The 17,254-nt window shown below is 40.4% G+C and overlaps 1 protein-coding gene across 1 annotated transcript in view; it reads left to right on the plus strand.

The window, feature by feature from the left end:
* Positions 1-17,254, plus strand: part of LOC144791181 (cytochrome P450 2J4-like) — a 174,663-nt gene that overhangs the window by 53,527 nt on the left and 103,882 nt on the right. The window contains exons 2-4 of the mRNA XM_078665826.1: positions 1,980-2,142; positions 10,215-10,364; positions 16,837-16,997. Of these exons, the coding sequence (XP_078521952.1) occupies positions 1,980-2,142; positions 10,215-10,364; positions 16,837-16,997 (474 nt within the window). The remainder of the gene's footprint in view (positions 1-1,979; positions 2,143-10,214; positions 10,365-16,836; positions 16,998-17,254) is intronic.

Raw genomic sequence — 17,254 nt, forward strand, 5'->3', positions numbered from 1 at the left:
GAGTGAGTACATGTTATGGGTAAGTATGTGGGTATGTATTTGTAAATGTATGAGTAAGTGGCTGTGTGATTGACTCTATGGATGAGTGAGTATGTGAGTGTGTTGCTCTATGGGTGACTGACTGTATGGGTGTGTGAGTGGATATATTAGTGGCAGTATTAGTGAGTGAGTAGTTGTATGAGTGGCTGTATGGGTCAGTAACATGATTTGTTTGTAGATCTACAAATCAGTGAGTGGGTTTGTAAGTACTGGCATGGGTCGGTGAATGGGTTTATAAATGGTTGTGTGGGAGTTGGTGTATGAAAGGTTCTATGGGGGTGTGAGTGGTGCGTTCATCTGGGTGATATTTGGGCTACATTTGGGCTCTTTTGTCTCTGGTGGCCATCTTGGGAGACTGCATGACAAAAATTTTTAATGAAATAGAAGAGGCTTTGGGAAGTCACTCAAAATGTGCCCTAATTTTTCTTTCTGAAGCACTAATCATACTTTCTATGGCAAAATATACCCCCTCATTTTGTTCCTTTTTAAATTAAATGTTTTATGAGTTACCACTTTCTTCCAATCTATATGGTTTCAGGTGTGCAATACCTTTGTAATAAGTAGGACTGTTAGCGCTCTAGTTGTTCTTTAGAACACTCTAGGAGGCTGCAGTAGAACACAAAGGAATCAACTGACAGTCTCTGTCCTTGTTGGGTGTACATGTTTTACTGAGAATGTCAGACTTCATTCTCACATGACTGAGAAAGATAATGTGGATTTACAGAAAATATGCTTTCAGTTTAGCTTATAGATCCCCCTCCAAACCACAGTGGGAAAAGCATGAGATAATAGTTTTCTTTCAAGCATGATTCATGATATCCCAGCAGAAGGCTTTTTCACATGGTAAAATCACCTTAGAACACACCACAATTCCTAAAATGAGTATGGTACCATCAACAAATGATTTATAATGTAACTAAAGTCCTAAAACCCTCTATTAACTACAATGCTTTTTAATGAGGTGTTATCATGTATATTGGTCCCAAGATGGCTGCCAACACTTCTTGGATGAAGTGCTGACAGCCAATCAGATCTCACGATGAGATGTGTGGTTAGGCTCCGCCCAGATATATATGTGTTTTTGAAGTTAATTTTCATAAAAACCACTGGAGCAATTTTCACTAAATATAGCAAAGGCACTTCTGCATACCAGTCCCTACAAGTTTGCCAAGTTGGGTGTAATTCCGTTCAGCGGTTCGGGCTGTAGCCTTGTCAGAACGTCCGAAGGAAATTAACATGGGGAAAACACGTTTTGGGACCCTTCTTATTTTCTCAGCCCCCACTTCACGAATCTCCCCGAAACTAGGGAAGGAGCGCAGCGGAGCTGGCCAAATGTTTGGAAAATTACACGCAAATTCCTCAACCAGCGTCTAAGTTATTCCCAATAGAATGTTGCGGATTTCCTATGGTAGCTAGGTCCTAACTATATATACCTACTGGCTATCGCCAGTAGGTAATATATATATATATATATATATATATATATATATATATATATATATATATATATATATATTCCGATATAATCAGGAGTCATATATGTGGAGTTGGGTTTAGAAAATCTGGACATATTTAACTGTTGATATTTCGTCTTAGATATTGTGTTCCATTAATATTCTGGTGTCAATTATAATTGGCACTGCAGTGCTTAAATTGTTAAAAAAAAGGTGCTGGTTTCAGAAACTCTGTTTAAAGCACTGGTGCTCCAAATATCAAGGTTGGTAGTTTTAAATCCACCTCTTGTCTCAGCAATCTTCTACCAGGCGCTCTATGCCCTTTTATCTCACTTTTGTATGTTCCTTCATTCTACATTTGTGACTTTTTCTGTCTTTCTCATCCACTGTCTTTACAGTTTGTGTGTTTTTCCCTCTTGCTCTCAGGAAATGTACAATGAGGAAAAATACTCTGTTACATATAGAGCTTTTGTTTTCGATCCCCAGCTTGCCAAGACCTATGGGAATACTTTCACTTTGTGGTTGGGACAGTCACCCGCGATAGTACTGAATGGATGTCAGGCAATAAGAAATACACTAGTTACACACCCGGAGGAAGTTGCTGGACGTCCTGCAACACCCATTTTTGAAAGACTATCAAGAGGAAAGGGTAAGTAGCTATTCTGTAAGAATGAGTAGGTTTCTCATCAAATACAGGAGACTACAAGATAAGAAACAAATGGCTTAAAAAATCATTAGAAGATATACAATGACTGGAAGCATGACCTCAGTAATGAAGTAGTAACTGTGAATGTAATATCTGCTAAAAACTATTTTAAAAATGGTAAGGGAATATGACTGAGTAGGTCAGCCTAGATATGGAACGCATAAATGCGAGTTTAATCACTGTGAAAGCCTTTATAAGAAAACAGATATATAAAAGAGATAGCATTTAAATATCTTTTTAGTTGAATACAAACTGGCTGGTTGTTTCCCTGTGTCCTTCGGTCATGAATACCCTTACAATTATTTCTAAATCATTAGTTTATGTGCCCTCTTTATACACTATCAGAAATGACATTGTTATACTCAACCATTTGCAGAGGTGCTCTATTCAAGTTATCATCATAGGAGGTTTAGGAATTACAGCCGACTTCATGAATTTGCATTAATATCTATCTATCTATCTATCTATCTATCTATCTATCTATCTATCTATCTATCTATCTATATCTATCTATCTATCTATCTATCTATCTATCTATCTATCTATCTATCTATCTATCTATCTATCTATCTATCTATCTATCTATCTATCTATCTATCTATCTATCTATCTATCTATCTATCTATCTATCTATCTATCTATCTATCTATCTATCTATCTATCTATCTATCTGTCTATAGGAGTATAGGTAGAGATACATTGACACTTTCCAATTTCTTTCTTTACAAAGCATAAACTGGCAGTTTAGGGCCTACTAGCCCTTGTCCACAGGCTTAGACAACATGGAGCACCAGCATTCCCAGGCATTCTTTTAGACACGCTGATTGCTTGTTTTTCCCTCCAGTGGGGCCTCACACCTGAGTTCACTTTCCAGCGTGCATGATGGAACTTGTAGTGCCTCAGTACAATTAACAACCTCCAGTGGGTGGGCTTTGTTTTCATCTGTTTTTTTAATAAATATTCTAAGCCCTTGACTTGACTATATCTTGTTGGTGACGTTCGACAAATCTTCAAGAAATTTTCCAAAAGAAGTTTGCCAGTGATTCCTGTTCCACACAAGAAGATTTGGGGTGATCCGTCAAGCGATGGCCAAAAAATAGTAGTGGTCAAAAAAAGTGTGTTTCCCATGTTTTGTCCCATAGGAGCTTCAGAAGTGACTGCAGCGTGAACTGCTGGACGGAATTCACCAAATATGGCAGGAAGGTGGATTTTGTTTCACAGATCACGCTTTCAGTTATCCGGTGTAATCTCAGCTGATTTGTGATGATTTCGAGATAAATCATGAATGTGCGTGCCAACAGGAATGCCCTGATTGACTGGCCAAAACTTGAGCAGAGAGTTCAGGCCGTCATTTATATCATCGGTTTTATACAGGAACAACAGTCCCTGTCAGAGAAGGGATTGGTAGAGGACATCTTTATATAGAGATGCAATGATATATATATATATATATATGTTGCGGTCCAACTGGACAAAATCAATTCATGTAAAGAATAGAAAAAACACAACATACAATTGGGAACATGTACAACATTAAAACAAAGAGAACTCAGGCAATTGGTGAGGCATGGCCCAAAGAATACATTTGTTAGGCCAACATATATTACATTAGGGTACTTAGGCACAGCATATTAATTAATATGTGTTAGTGTCTGAGTACAAGAGGTCGAGGACGTTAGATCCATTTAGAACAATTCTGGGATCATCTTCAGGACAAGGCCAATAGTGCCTGAGAAAAGATGCTTCTTAGGGTCTCAAAGAGGGGGACAAAAGAAAAAGGAAAATGAGGTATTGACAAGGAGATATAGTAATTGGAGAACAAAGGGGGGTTCATGGATATAAAATGCCAAACTAGTCACGTGTTAAGTATTGGAAAGTGACTTGATAAGGGCTTGCAATATCGTTGAGAAGATCAAACACTGGTGAGGAAGCATGTAGATAAACATGCACAAGCGGGAGCTAAATTGCAGCAAGTGCAAAGATAAATATGTTATTTACCAAGCAGTTGCGGAAAGACTCCTATGTAAAACAGAAGAGTTTCAGTATAGGCGTTTTGGCACATGTGGGCCCAGTTGCCAATTCAATCAATGTAAGAATGTGATTTGTTTCCAAAGAACCACATGAATTGGGTGCCTCTGAAGGAAAATACGGGAGAAATGAGCACATGATAAAGGAATAAGCAGTCAAGGTTGCCTAGGAACTGTATGGGTACATACCCATATTATGAAAATGTGCTGTAAGGTTATTAAGGAACCTGTAAAAGGATCCGCAGTCCACGTACAGATGAAGGCAAAACTGCTGGTTACCTTACTCCGAATGAATTTCTGTTCCTCAATATGAATTCGCCCAGAACACCTTTTATTCACACCCTTCCCAAACTTCAAGAGAACATTGAGACCTCTCCTGGACATCCCATTATCTCTGGATGTGGCTCCCTTTTGGAACCACATTAACATTATGTCGACTTCTTTATAAAAGACTATGTACTTAAAACTCATTGTTACGTCAGGGATAGCATGGATCTCATAAATCAAGTTGAACACTATCTTTTTGACCCCAAAACAGACATCCTGTGCACCCTGGATGTCAAATCACTCTATACTAATATTCCCAAAGTGGAAGGCTTGGCGGTAATTGAGAATATAGTTAACGATAGACCACACACTGTCACCACCTATTTCATTCTACAGCTACTAAGACTATGCCTTACTCACAACTTTTTTTGCTTCAATGACAAATTCTACCAGCAGGTCAAGGGCTCATCAATGGGAGCTATTTTTACCCCACATTTCGCAATACTGTTGAGAACCAGTTTCTCAAAGGTATGAATCTCTGTTGGGAGACAGCCATATGGGGAGAAGAAGTAGATGGAGGACGTAATGCACTGTTGGCATTGCTAGGAGTCATTGGGCTGTTGTCAAAAAAGAATTGTTAACAATTTGTTTTGAAAAAAGCGTAATAACTCAGCTCTAGAGACCAAGAAAATCCTGACCCCCATTAACCCATATTAAGACAACGTCTCCACCTGGAAATGCTATATTGATGATATTTTCTTCATTTGTCATGGTGACCAGCTTTCTTTGATGTCGTTTTTAGAATGGCTCAATATCAACGGACATGGACTCATAAGGGCAAAATATTCACCTCACTGCGTAGGAAATCCACTGAAAGAAACACCCTGTTACTCCACGGTAGCAACCACCCACGTGCCTTATGGGATTCACCCCCATTCTCACAGTTTCTCCATATTAGGTGAAACTGCACATTTAAAAAGGATTATTTTCAAGAAGCCCATGTTTTGGCTGACAAACATATGCCTATAGGATACCTACGCAAACTAGTACGCAAATCAATCAAAAGAGCCTGGTCCTGCCCACACGATTTTCTCCTTTCACCTAAAGCAAAGAAGCACACTCACAATCGTCTTTTGAATTTGATCAAGGAGTTTTTTGCAGTCGGCAATGGAACTAGTCTCTTTAATTTGTTTTTCCAGGTCATAAATTCCTTCTGTTATTTTCTGGGCCTGCTCCACAGCCTTATCAATCCCAAGCACCATCCACTGCCTGGAGCTGGTAGTACCAATATAACTAACGTTATTCAAATATTTTTTACTGTCAGTAAAGACACCGGGGATATTCCTTACCTGCAATCCAACCGGAATGATGTCTGCTTTGAGGCATTCAGTGAGCCTGTGAATCATTAATTGCAGTCTAACCAGGTTTTTTTTTGCATCTCTCCAGTTTTTTGGCTAGTAATGTACTCTATGCCTCTGAAGCTTCTGTCTTGCCTGAAAACAGGGAAGGTCCCCCTAAAATCTTTTAAATGTAGTTTTCTGAATGTAGTGGCGCATTGTTGGTCATGATGTTGTGTCAAAGGGGCGGGGAGGAGAGAGTATCAGGAAGAGAGAGAGAAGTAGAAAAAGAAGAACCTACTGGAAGGAGTAAGTAATAGGTTTTAAGCCCTTGCAATGCAGCAATTGCACTAAACGTGTTTTACAATAACAAGGGAAACCAATATATGGCGAGGGACCTTGGGTACAAAGTTTTATACAGGAACAACAGTCCCTAACAGTGAAGGGATTGGTAGAGGAAATCTTTATATAGAAATACAATGATATTTATATGATATCATTTGGGCTTGATTTTCATGTAGTGGTAGATTGTAGGGAATTCAGGTTGGTTTGTGTTCAAATTTCAGAACCAGTTTCTCAAAGGTATGAATCTCTGTTGGGAGACAGCCACATGGGGAGAAAAAGTAGATGAAGGACGTAATGCACTGTTGTCGTTGCTAGGAGTCATTGGGCTGTCGACGAAAAAGAATTGTTAACACATTTTTTTTTTAAAGCGTAATAACTCCGTTTTCAATACTTGTCCCGTGACCAGTTTAAACTGTCAACCAATATTCTTAATATCGCCATGCCTTGCGCACATTTGAATGCATGCTAATAATTTCTTTTCAATTCCGCATGGCAAAAATTACCTTGTTTCCGCCCCTGAAAACATTTTATATCCATGCATATCCCCCTTTTTTCCAATTACTATATCTCATTGTCAATCCCTATTTTTATTCCCCCCCTCTTTTAGACCCTATCAGGCATCTTTTCTCAGTCACTATTTGCCTTGGCCTGAAGATGATCCCAGAATTGTTCTAAAGGGATTGAAACATTGTCGGCCTCTTGTACTCTGACACAAACACATATTAATTAATATGCTGTGCCTAAGTACCCTAATATAATTTATGCTGGCCTAACTGATGTATTTTTTTGTCACGCCTCCCCAATTGCCTGAGTTCTCTTTTCTTTTAATGCTCTACATGTTCCACTTGTATGTTGTGTTTTTTCAATTCTTTACATTAAATGATTTTGTGCAGTTGAACAGCAACATATAGACATCATTGTAAAGATTCTCCTCTAACAATCCTCTCACTGATAGGGACACAATTGTTCCTGTCTAAAACTTTATAACCAAGGTCCCTCATCATATATTGTATTTCCTTGTTATTGTAAAACACATTTATCTCATCAGCGCAGTCCCTGCGGTTCAAACCAAATGGTAAAATGTGTCCATGTGCCCTAACTCCATAAGAGGAATATCGGGGTGTTTGAAGAACCCCTTATGAGTAAAAGATGTTGAAAAAAAAGATTTCTTTTTACACTTGCAATATTCATGAATCCGCCTCGAGCATCAGCCTGGCCCCCCAACTTCACGACAAATTTGCAAATATACGTTGTGATGAATATACAAATGTCACTGAAAAAATGAAAACAATATGTTTATATACCCACCCTCTGTTTCATTTAGGCACTCATACACCCACTTAGCCACCCACTCGAAGGCTGATGTGCTCACTGACAGACTACACAGAGACTCATGCACCCATTCACAGAACCACTCGGAGATTCATATACCTACTCACAGACTCAGTCAGACTGTCATGCACCCACCCACAGACCCACTCAGATTCACACACCCACTCACAGACCCACTCAGAGACTGACACATCTACTCCAGATGTACTCACTCATGCACTAACTCAGAGACCTATACAGACACTGACACAGTCAGTCACAGACCACTTAATATTCTAATGCATTCACTCACAGACCCACTCAGACACTCATACATTCACTCAGAGACCAACTAATGTACTCAAGTGTCCACTCATAGACCCTGTCAGAGACTGAAACACCCACTCACAGACCCTCTCAGGACTTATGCACTCACTCACAGACCCACACAGGTACTCACAGAACCACTCACAAACACACACAGGCACTCATGCACCCACCCACAAAGATATTCCCACACCCACTCACAGCCTACACAGTCACTTACACCCCCATTCTCTCTCCCACATACACAAGCACTTACAGACCAACTCACAGATCCACACAGATACTATCACACCTACTCTCAAAGGTGACAGGTTACTGTTAGGATTAAAAATGCAAACAAATGTAGAAATTCATTGAAATATTCAAAGGTTTAAGGAATGTTATAGTTAGGAAATAGAAACGCAGAAGCTGTGAAATAATTTTTGGGGAAAAAGCTTGGAAAATGTACTGAAAAACCAAAGGTTACAGGGACGTTATAGTTAGGCTCATATTTTGATTGTACAAAACCAGTGAAATTCAGTAGGTATATTTACCTGAGCTAACTATAACTTGCGCCCCCGCAATGCACTGCTAATGACCTCACATATTACATCACTCATGACATGGCCGCGACATCACTCATAACATCTCAAACTACATCACTGATGATATCATCCAGTGAGTATACGTCAGGGGTCTCCAACCTTTTCTGTAGTGAGAGCTACTTCTGATTAGGGAAAATCGTAGTAAGCTAATAAAAGCCAAGCAACTTGTGCATTTTTAGGAGACACCTCCCATGCCCTGATAACGATACCGCACCTTGGTGTGCATCAGACAAGACAAGGAAACTCTTCCCACATAGGTTCACAAACCAAAGAAAACACTTTGAATCAACCACCCTACACATGCCATAGCTTTCTAACCATGTAGGTAAGTGCTTCAGTTCCACATATTGGTAAGCGCTACAAAAATGCTGCAACAGAAGGCATTTTTTCATGATCAAATAAAGGTAAACAAAGGGAGAAAAGTTATGTTACACATGAAACACATGATTTCCTTTCATATCTGTGCCTTTGCAGACTATTGGAACAACGAATGGCCAATATTTGGAAAGGGGGCAACGTTACTTCATTGTAAAGCTCTTCACCCAGTTCTATAATACATGCTTCAACTCTGCAAAGTCAGTTTTCAGAAAATGCATAGTTGTCCACTGTTCAGCAACTTACAGTCTGCTAAGCCTTGCACATGTGCCATTTTGAGGGCAATTTGCAGGGAGTTCTGTATACCAGTGATCTACATTTTGGCAAATAAAGTCAAGGCATTCCTTCAGCTTCACAGTGGACGTTTTCCTGGGGTAAATGTTTTGTTGGCTACCTGGCCTTCATGTCTTTGACTTTTGTCCATTAGCTCTGAATTTCAGACTTCCTGCTGTATCCATAGGCAAGTTAGACAAGTAAATAGTGATCTCTTTCTGTGCCAGAAATATACAATATTTCATGTACCTGCAACAAGCCGTACTTCTAGCACGGATGATACAATTTCACCCCTAGTCTCTTTTGTAGACTTTTCTCTCAGCTGTGGTCTTCCAATGGCTCAACTGCCTGTGAAAGGGCAGAGCTCCAGCTTTTGGGTTTCTCGCGTTCGTAGACCCTGTCCATCCATGCATCCTTAAGACTTGGACTGTGAAGGCTTTAAGGCCATCACCGAGACTTCTTTCTGGGCTGGTGTCAGGAATTGTAACTTTCTGCCTTTAATTCGGGCAAATGTTTGGTGTTGTAATTTCTTTAGAGTAAATTTGTCATGGGCTTATCATTGGCCACACTCTGTGTAGAGCGCATAACTTGCCATGCCTTGAGACAGCCATGCAGGGAAGTAGCATCCACAAAACCCCCAGCAGGTGGGTAGCCTACTCTTTTACATTAATGATCCCTGCATTTCATTACATTTCTCTTGCTGGTGGAATTGATTATAGGTCCACCCTCTTTATGAGATGGAGCAGGTATGAAGGACATTTTTAGAGACTTCCAACATCATTGGTATGGTGGATACCCTCTCACTGATATAAACACTGAGGTAAGGAAGGGGGATTGAAAGTAATGAAGATTACCGGAAAGCAATTCAAACACTCACACATCTCACATGGGAGACAGCTGTGTGTTGCCTTACACAGCAGATTAATTTGCAATTGGATTTATCACACATCATCTTTACTACCGTCTCTCTTTTGATTTCATAATGATTGACTATTATGCCACTAGAAGTGAGTGGCAGCATATCTTTTAAAATACCTTAACTTGTGCTTTCAATGGCTCAAGGTTTACATCACACTGCAATGCATTAAAGTGTTATAATGTCTGTAGGTGGAAGTGCATCATATGAAATAATGCACTTTAAAGAAACATTAAACTGTTATTCCTCTCAGGAATTGTTTTCACATCTGGCCACACATGGAAGAAGCAAAGACGCTTTAGCCTGGTGACTTTGCGGAACCTGGGTCTCGGGAAGAAAAGTCTTGAAGGGCGGATACAGGAAGATGCACAAACTCTGGTACAGACTTTTGCTTCAAGTAGAGGTAAATAGCTTTGTTAAAGCTCTAAGTTGTCCATTTTTGCAGATTTTTTTTCACAACTTATTTTATTGAGTTTCGTGCCATAAGGAAACCCAAGAGGTCATACATATATCCCTAAAGCGTAATAAGACGCATCTTGGCGTTATACATTAAAAGCAGAACCATTAAAACTTTAAACCTGCTGCGATGTAGTATGTCTATGTGTCTCCGATAACATTCTCAGAAGCGTCCCAAGATATCCTGGTATCACAGTACTTAGGAAAATGCCTTCCTCACATATATGACCATACGCCTTTGTCTATTTTTTGGGTTGTTGGATCTGGAGGCTTCAGGGTGATCCCCATAAAGTTTGCCTATCTTTTGCCAGATCTTCATGTGTTTCTGGGGGCAACCTAGTGTTTTGAAGACTGCTATTTCCACTCCCATACAAAAATCAATCCAATGCTTCACTTTTGCAGAAAAAGATGAGCCAGAATTTCTGACACATCCATGAATCCTTGCACCACGGATCACAATATTGTAAATACAGCGCATCTATGGTGTTGTTGGGGCATTTGCGTCAGAGGCAAAAAATCTGACACATGGATGCTGTTGCGTCAGTTCTTGTAAATATGCCCCAAAGACTCAGATCACACAGCAGAATACACAGTGTGTGGGAGTCGCTGACATGGTGTTTGGATGCAAATGAGGAGGAATGCTCAGTTAAGCCTGTTTGTGCCATGCAGCACGGCGTCCCTGCCAACAGCAATCTCAAAGGGGAGTCCCACATAGGTAAGGTCTAATGATGAAGTTCAAAGTTAAATAGATAACTCTACACATGACCAAACCTACAAGTGTAAATGTACTCTTACACTTTGGGGCCAATTATGATCTCGTCTGGAAAGCATTCCGACCGAACCGCCCCAGGATGCTTTCCGGAGTACTGAGATCGGGGGAGTCCAACCGAGAAATTCGGATGATTCCGGATACGATTCGGTCAGACTCCTACTGACTTCAATGGGAGCCCATGTTCCACACAAGAACACAGGCTCCTATTGAAAAAAGGGGTGAATTGGGAAAACCTTGCACCCTGTGGTAGGCACCCCATTGTGCCTGCCACACTGTGCATGGTTGGGAAGAGGGAACCTGATACGGGCCCGCAATGACAGATTACGACAGCTGTTTCGTTCCTGGCAAACCGAATCAGAACGACTGTCCAAATCGGTCATCGTAATCGCTCCCATAGAAACCGAGCTGTAAGATTCGGCTTTGAAAGGCTCAAACAATACGAATGCCTTTCTGAACCATTTCGGATGGCCCTTCCACTTTCTTTATCAAAAACAGTGGTCCTAGACCCTGATTTAAAGTAGAATCAAGCAAGCTTACAATCCTAATGTACCTTATTTTCTGAGCTCCTGCTTAGATCGCTCATGATAAATAAACATAAAATTAGAGAATGCAACAACCAAGAACAAAAAAACGATTTGGAAAACAATGGGTTTAATTTCCACAGTCTTAGAGCAGTAAACTGTCATTTATTTACTTATAGACACATGTGGTACATAGGGGAGGTTACTCCAGAGGGCGTGTTTTTAAAAAAAGTTAGACTGGTCATCCGATCTCAGTACAATTTCAAATTGGCCACATTTAAATTTTCAAATATTATTTTTCATTTTCCTGGGCAATAGAATTGCAACATCAATTTGTGCCACATATTCACAATATGGGAGGTCGTGGTCCAAGTGTGGAAATGGGGGGGGTCAACGTTTCGACCTGACTTAATGCTCTAGGGTTAGTGGGAACCTCAGCTCTAATTTTATGTTTATATTTAAGTATCATGAGCGATCTAAGCAGGAGCTCAGAAAATAAGGTAAATTAGGATTGTAAGCTTGCTTGATTCTACTTTAAATCAAGGTCTAGGACCACTGTTTTTGATAACGAATTGTACCCCTGTCCAGGACCATTTTGGGTCCCCCCATTTTTGATAATGGCTTCCAGTTTCTGGGCATTGTAATCGGTCATTCAGAACTGGGTATAATTTGGTCGGAAGCAAGGGTTCCGAATCGGATTCAGCAAACCTGAATCCGATTCGGAGCCGCTGCGAATGGCATCATAATCGACCCCTTAGTAGTACATTTTCTGCTTTTTGATAATTATCATTTCCGACTATAAATTAATTACAAAGTGTAGGCAAAACTTATCACCACGCTATGAAAACAGGGTATGGAGCCAAAGTTGACATTGCTACTAGTAATTTTTCAAGTGGACGTCTCCGCCCACAAGGCTAACATCATAGTAAAGCACAGGGAAATTTCAAAATCATTATTTATTTAATTTAAAAATAAAAAATTCAAATTCAATATTAATATAAATTACTTTTTATATTATTAAATTACATCAAAAGTAGATCAAAATAAAAAAGCTCAAGCACTATTAACTTAATTTTGAGTAAAAAATGTAATTATTTTAAACACATAAAATTAAAATAATTTTAATGATTTGCTCAAAAATGAAATTCCAACATAAAGTAAAATAATTATATTTATTTCTTATGTTGTAACAATTACATCACACGGGCCCTAACTATGATGTCAAGCAGACTGTCACCGACAGGCTGTCAGTGGCACTCCGCCTGACATTCAGGGCCACAGTCTGACCCCTAGATTAGGAAACTGGCAGTCAAAGCACAAAGGCTGGACGAAAGACAACCGCCTCCGAAAGGCCCAAGAAGCCAATCAGGGCGGTGGTCGTACAGTAATCCATACACTGTAGGTGTTGCCTTTGTAGGCACTGCCGTAGGCATTACGATGTCTATTTACGACAGCCTTTTAATGGAGATCCCACTGTCATGGAAAGGCTGTCAGAAAGGGATGTTTGGGGCACTGTTGTTGGGGAAGATATAATGTCCACAAACGGCACCTATGTAGGGCCCTCGTCTCAGGAGTTTGGCCGAGGCTCCTGCGTAGAGTGCGTTTCCATAGTCCAGTCTGCTGCTGACGAGGGCCTGGATGACCGTTCTTTTCGTGGCTTGTGGCTACCTCTATGGAGTTACAAACCCAACATTTTTGTTTCTAACTATTCGAGTTAGGAGAAGTTTCACAATTCTGGAAGCATGAGGGTCATGATTTGAATGGTGCAGCAGGTGCAGTGGTACCTGGGTCAAATGTTGTCATAACTCATCTAAATACTAAATATTGCTATATTTGACTACTAAACAGGCAGTCACAAATGCAGTTTTCCTGCAGGCACTAGGGCCATGATTTGAATGGTGTATTTTGACCTGTTTCCTGTAGTCTTGTCCTTAACTTTCCAGACTCAGAAGATATTATTAGCTACAGCCATGTCATCATGACGTAATCCTGTTAGCTAAGTTGGCAGATCAGCCCCTGCTTTTATTTGAACTCAGCGCTCACTTTCAAGGCTTGGTAATTATTTTATTCAATACCTCAGTTAAATGGGTGTAAACCAAATGTTATGTAGATTCTGCTTGTGCATTGGATTCTATCCCACCTTTCTCCCATCTCATCCCATCCTCTCATGCCCCATCTCACTCACCTGATTCCCTTCCTATCCCACCGCTTACCTCACCAGCCCCTATTTCATAGGTACTCACAAACTTTTTACCAAGGGCCCAAAAGTATGGTCTGTGGTGTGACCGAGGGCTGCAATGATGCCAGCACGGTGGTCGCTGGTAGGGAGGGGAGTGGGAGGTGCTCATAATGAAAGAGGGCATGCGGCAGACCCTGGTGCTAATATTTTTTAATTACATCTAAAGGCCGCCACCATGAGACATGTGGCAGGCCCGGTGGGGTCATTACTTTATGAAGAATAGCAGAAATAAAGTGCTGCAAAAATGCTGCAAAATTTCGAAATTTTTGCCACAAAACTTCCCTTATTTGTGCTGCAAAATGTGCTAATCTATGCCTCAACATCCTGACAGGCATCCAGTGCAAATGACATAGCATATAATACTATGAGTTTGTGCCGGTAAGTGAGATTACCATCCTTAAACACCCACCAGTATGATAGAATGTTCACATGAGCAAATCTGATTCTTTTTAGGCTGTGTTTTTGGGCATTACAAGGGGCCGGGAGAGGGGGTTGCCATCGGAAGGGCTTGGTGAATGCCCTTGCATATTTATGGGTATTTGCCACTTTTTTGTGCAGGTAGCAGGAGTTATTATAAAATCTTTTCAGGGTGGTAATCAGTGAAAACACCCACAATATTGGTGAGGCAGCAGGGAAGTGATTTTGGGAACAATTAAATATCTAGGGGGAAACCAAAATAATAAAGATAGCATATGAAAATGCCCTTTGGAATGACAGACGCTTGTTATTATTTGTAATGTGTTTTATGTTAATAGATAGACTGGTGAGCATGGGCGTCGATTAACGAAAATGTCTGGGGTAGTGGAAGTGACATCACATATCCCTTGATCTTAATGGCATAATACCTGCCTTGAATTGTAGTGTGCAGGTGAAACAAGTATGCAAAACCTCTTCTAGGGGGTTTCTCCCCCACAAGACAATTTTGAAAAGAATGTTGTGAAATACTGCATTCTAAAGCATAAGTTCCACATAAGTTTACTAAAATGCCATATGCGCTGGCAGAGCACTTACTAAATAATTAAGGGGCATATTATCAAGGGCCTGCGATAACATTATCGCAGCTTTAGCGTCCGTTTTTGTGCACAAAGCGATGATAATTTTATCGACTTATTAACAAGGCCACGCTAGCACCTGTTTCCTTGCCTTAGCGCCCGGTTTATTATCGCCTCCCCTCGCTAATGAGATGCAAGGTAGGCGTGCCTCATGAAACTACATAAGAAATGATCGCTAACAGTGCTTCACTGTATTAACAACGAGGCCCCGTCCGGGTTAGTGCTGATATTTATATCGCTAACAGGGCCTTAACGCTAGAATTTAACGTCTGTTAAATTCCAGACTAAGGCGTACTTAACATGGGAGGTGGATTGTGTGGCTGAGACCATAGTCCCTATCAACAAGGATATCGCCGTTTTCCATGGAAAATCACTGGAAAACCAGCGATGTTCCATGGAAAACATCGTTGTTGATACAGCGCTAGCCGATAGCCGGGGATAGACATTTTAACGCTAAGAGGGGCCAGCGATAATTATCGCTTGCCGTTGATAATATGCCCCTAAATCTTCTCATGGTATGCCAGGCCAATAAACTTGACATTCCCCAGGAATTGACTTCTATTGTGCCAGGGCCAGCCTTTTGTCATGGATGTTCGCACATGTCATGGGGGTGGCTTATATCAAAATGACATAAAATATGCTAATGCCAGAATTTTGCAATGTATGTTATCCATACACCATAGGAGACCCTTATGTAAAAAATTACATCAGCATGTCATGGCCAGCAAATTGTTATGGTTGCCACCCTCACATATGCTCATTTGTCCACCTTTATTATAAGAATTACCTACTAACTACTAACACAAGCATTGTGCCCCACTACCCACATGCTAACATGTTCCACAAGTTTGTCAGTATTTTTACATGGGTGCCCCATATGCTTTTTTATTACCTCTAGTATGCCAGTGCTAGGTTTTTACAATGGTTGCCTTTATAACATACAAAATGCCAGGGCAACCTCAAACTCACAAGCATTATATCACAATTTCTCTCACACTCCCATCACTTACTCGCACTCATTCTCTCACTCGCACTTAGCCACATCTGTTCATTATCACTCACACTTTCTCATTCACACTCTCTTACACCCCTTTAAACTCATTATTCTTTTTCTCAGCTATTGACATTTAATTTCACTCACTCATACTGACTGGCACTCAATCTCATTCAATTTCACTCATTCCTTGTCAATGACTCTCTCTCACATTCCCTTACTTCACATATGCTTATATATACAGACACATATGCTCACACATGCACACACTCTTTTTCACATAAATTCTCTCTCACCTGGAAGCACACATAATATACATAGATTTAAACAATTTTTACTAACCACAGCTGCCACCAAAGGTCCTGTACCAGCTAAGTGTGCTCCGCATTTTATGATACTAGTAGCAAATATTAACATATTTTCACTATTGGTGCAATTAAAATCAAGCAAAAACTAAGCAATGCAGAACTTCCCCAGAGTTTTTGGCTCTGTGTTTGTCACCTTTGAGGCCAGGCTTTGCAAAGGTAGTTCCAGGGATCACAGGAAAAGGCCTGGGATCACAGCTGCTACTCCAGGCGACCTCTAAATGACGTCCATGCATGCAAGTACTCCATGAAAATACTGTCAGTCAAAGATTCCAAGAAAGTACTTATGGAATTCTTCAAGAATTTATATATTTACTGACAATGTAGGCATTAGACCATATGAGTGAAATTCTGACCTATAGTCCAGAGGTTTTTTTGAATAAGGTCCTACTTCATGTCTAGGCCTCTATCCCTAAAAAGCAATTAAATCACTAGTCACATTCTGTAAACCTTGACTTTCTATCCTGTGTTCTCAGGGATAGCTGTGGATCCTGCACCTATCCTTGTCCATTCAGCTGCCAATGTGATCTCTTCTGTTGTTTTTGGGCATCGCTTCTCTAGTGACGACAAAACCTTCCACCAGTTCATTGAAGGAACTAATTACACAGCAAGATTTCTAGGTTCCGTGTGGGCCAGGGTGAGTACCTTTTACCTGTAATAAATGTTTTACACCTCAATGTAACTGTTGTACTTATATCATCTACTGCAAACCTTGACCCAAGGGATTGAACTAGCAGGTAACATATATCACAAAAAGTCATATTTATTCTTTCAAAACTGCCCTATTTTTGTTCTGTGGTGTGGCTTGGCAAGAGAGCAACTGGCCTTACTGCAAACAAGGTAAAGCACCACCAGTGGAGTGCATGTCCCTGGGCCCCAGTGCCACTGAATCTG

Source organism: Lissotriton helveticus, chromosome 11 (genome assembly GCF_964261635.1).
Source record: "Lissotriton helveticus chromosome 11, aLisHel1.1, whole genome shotgun sequence".
In the NCBI taxonomy this organism is placed as follows: Eukaryota; Metazoa; Chordata; class Amphibia; order Caudata; family Salamandridae; genus Lissotriton; species Lissotriton helveticus.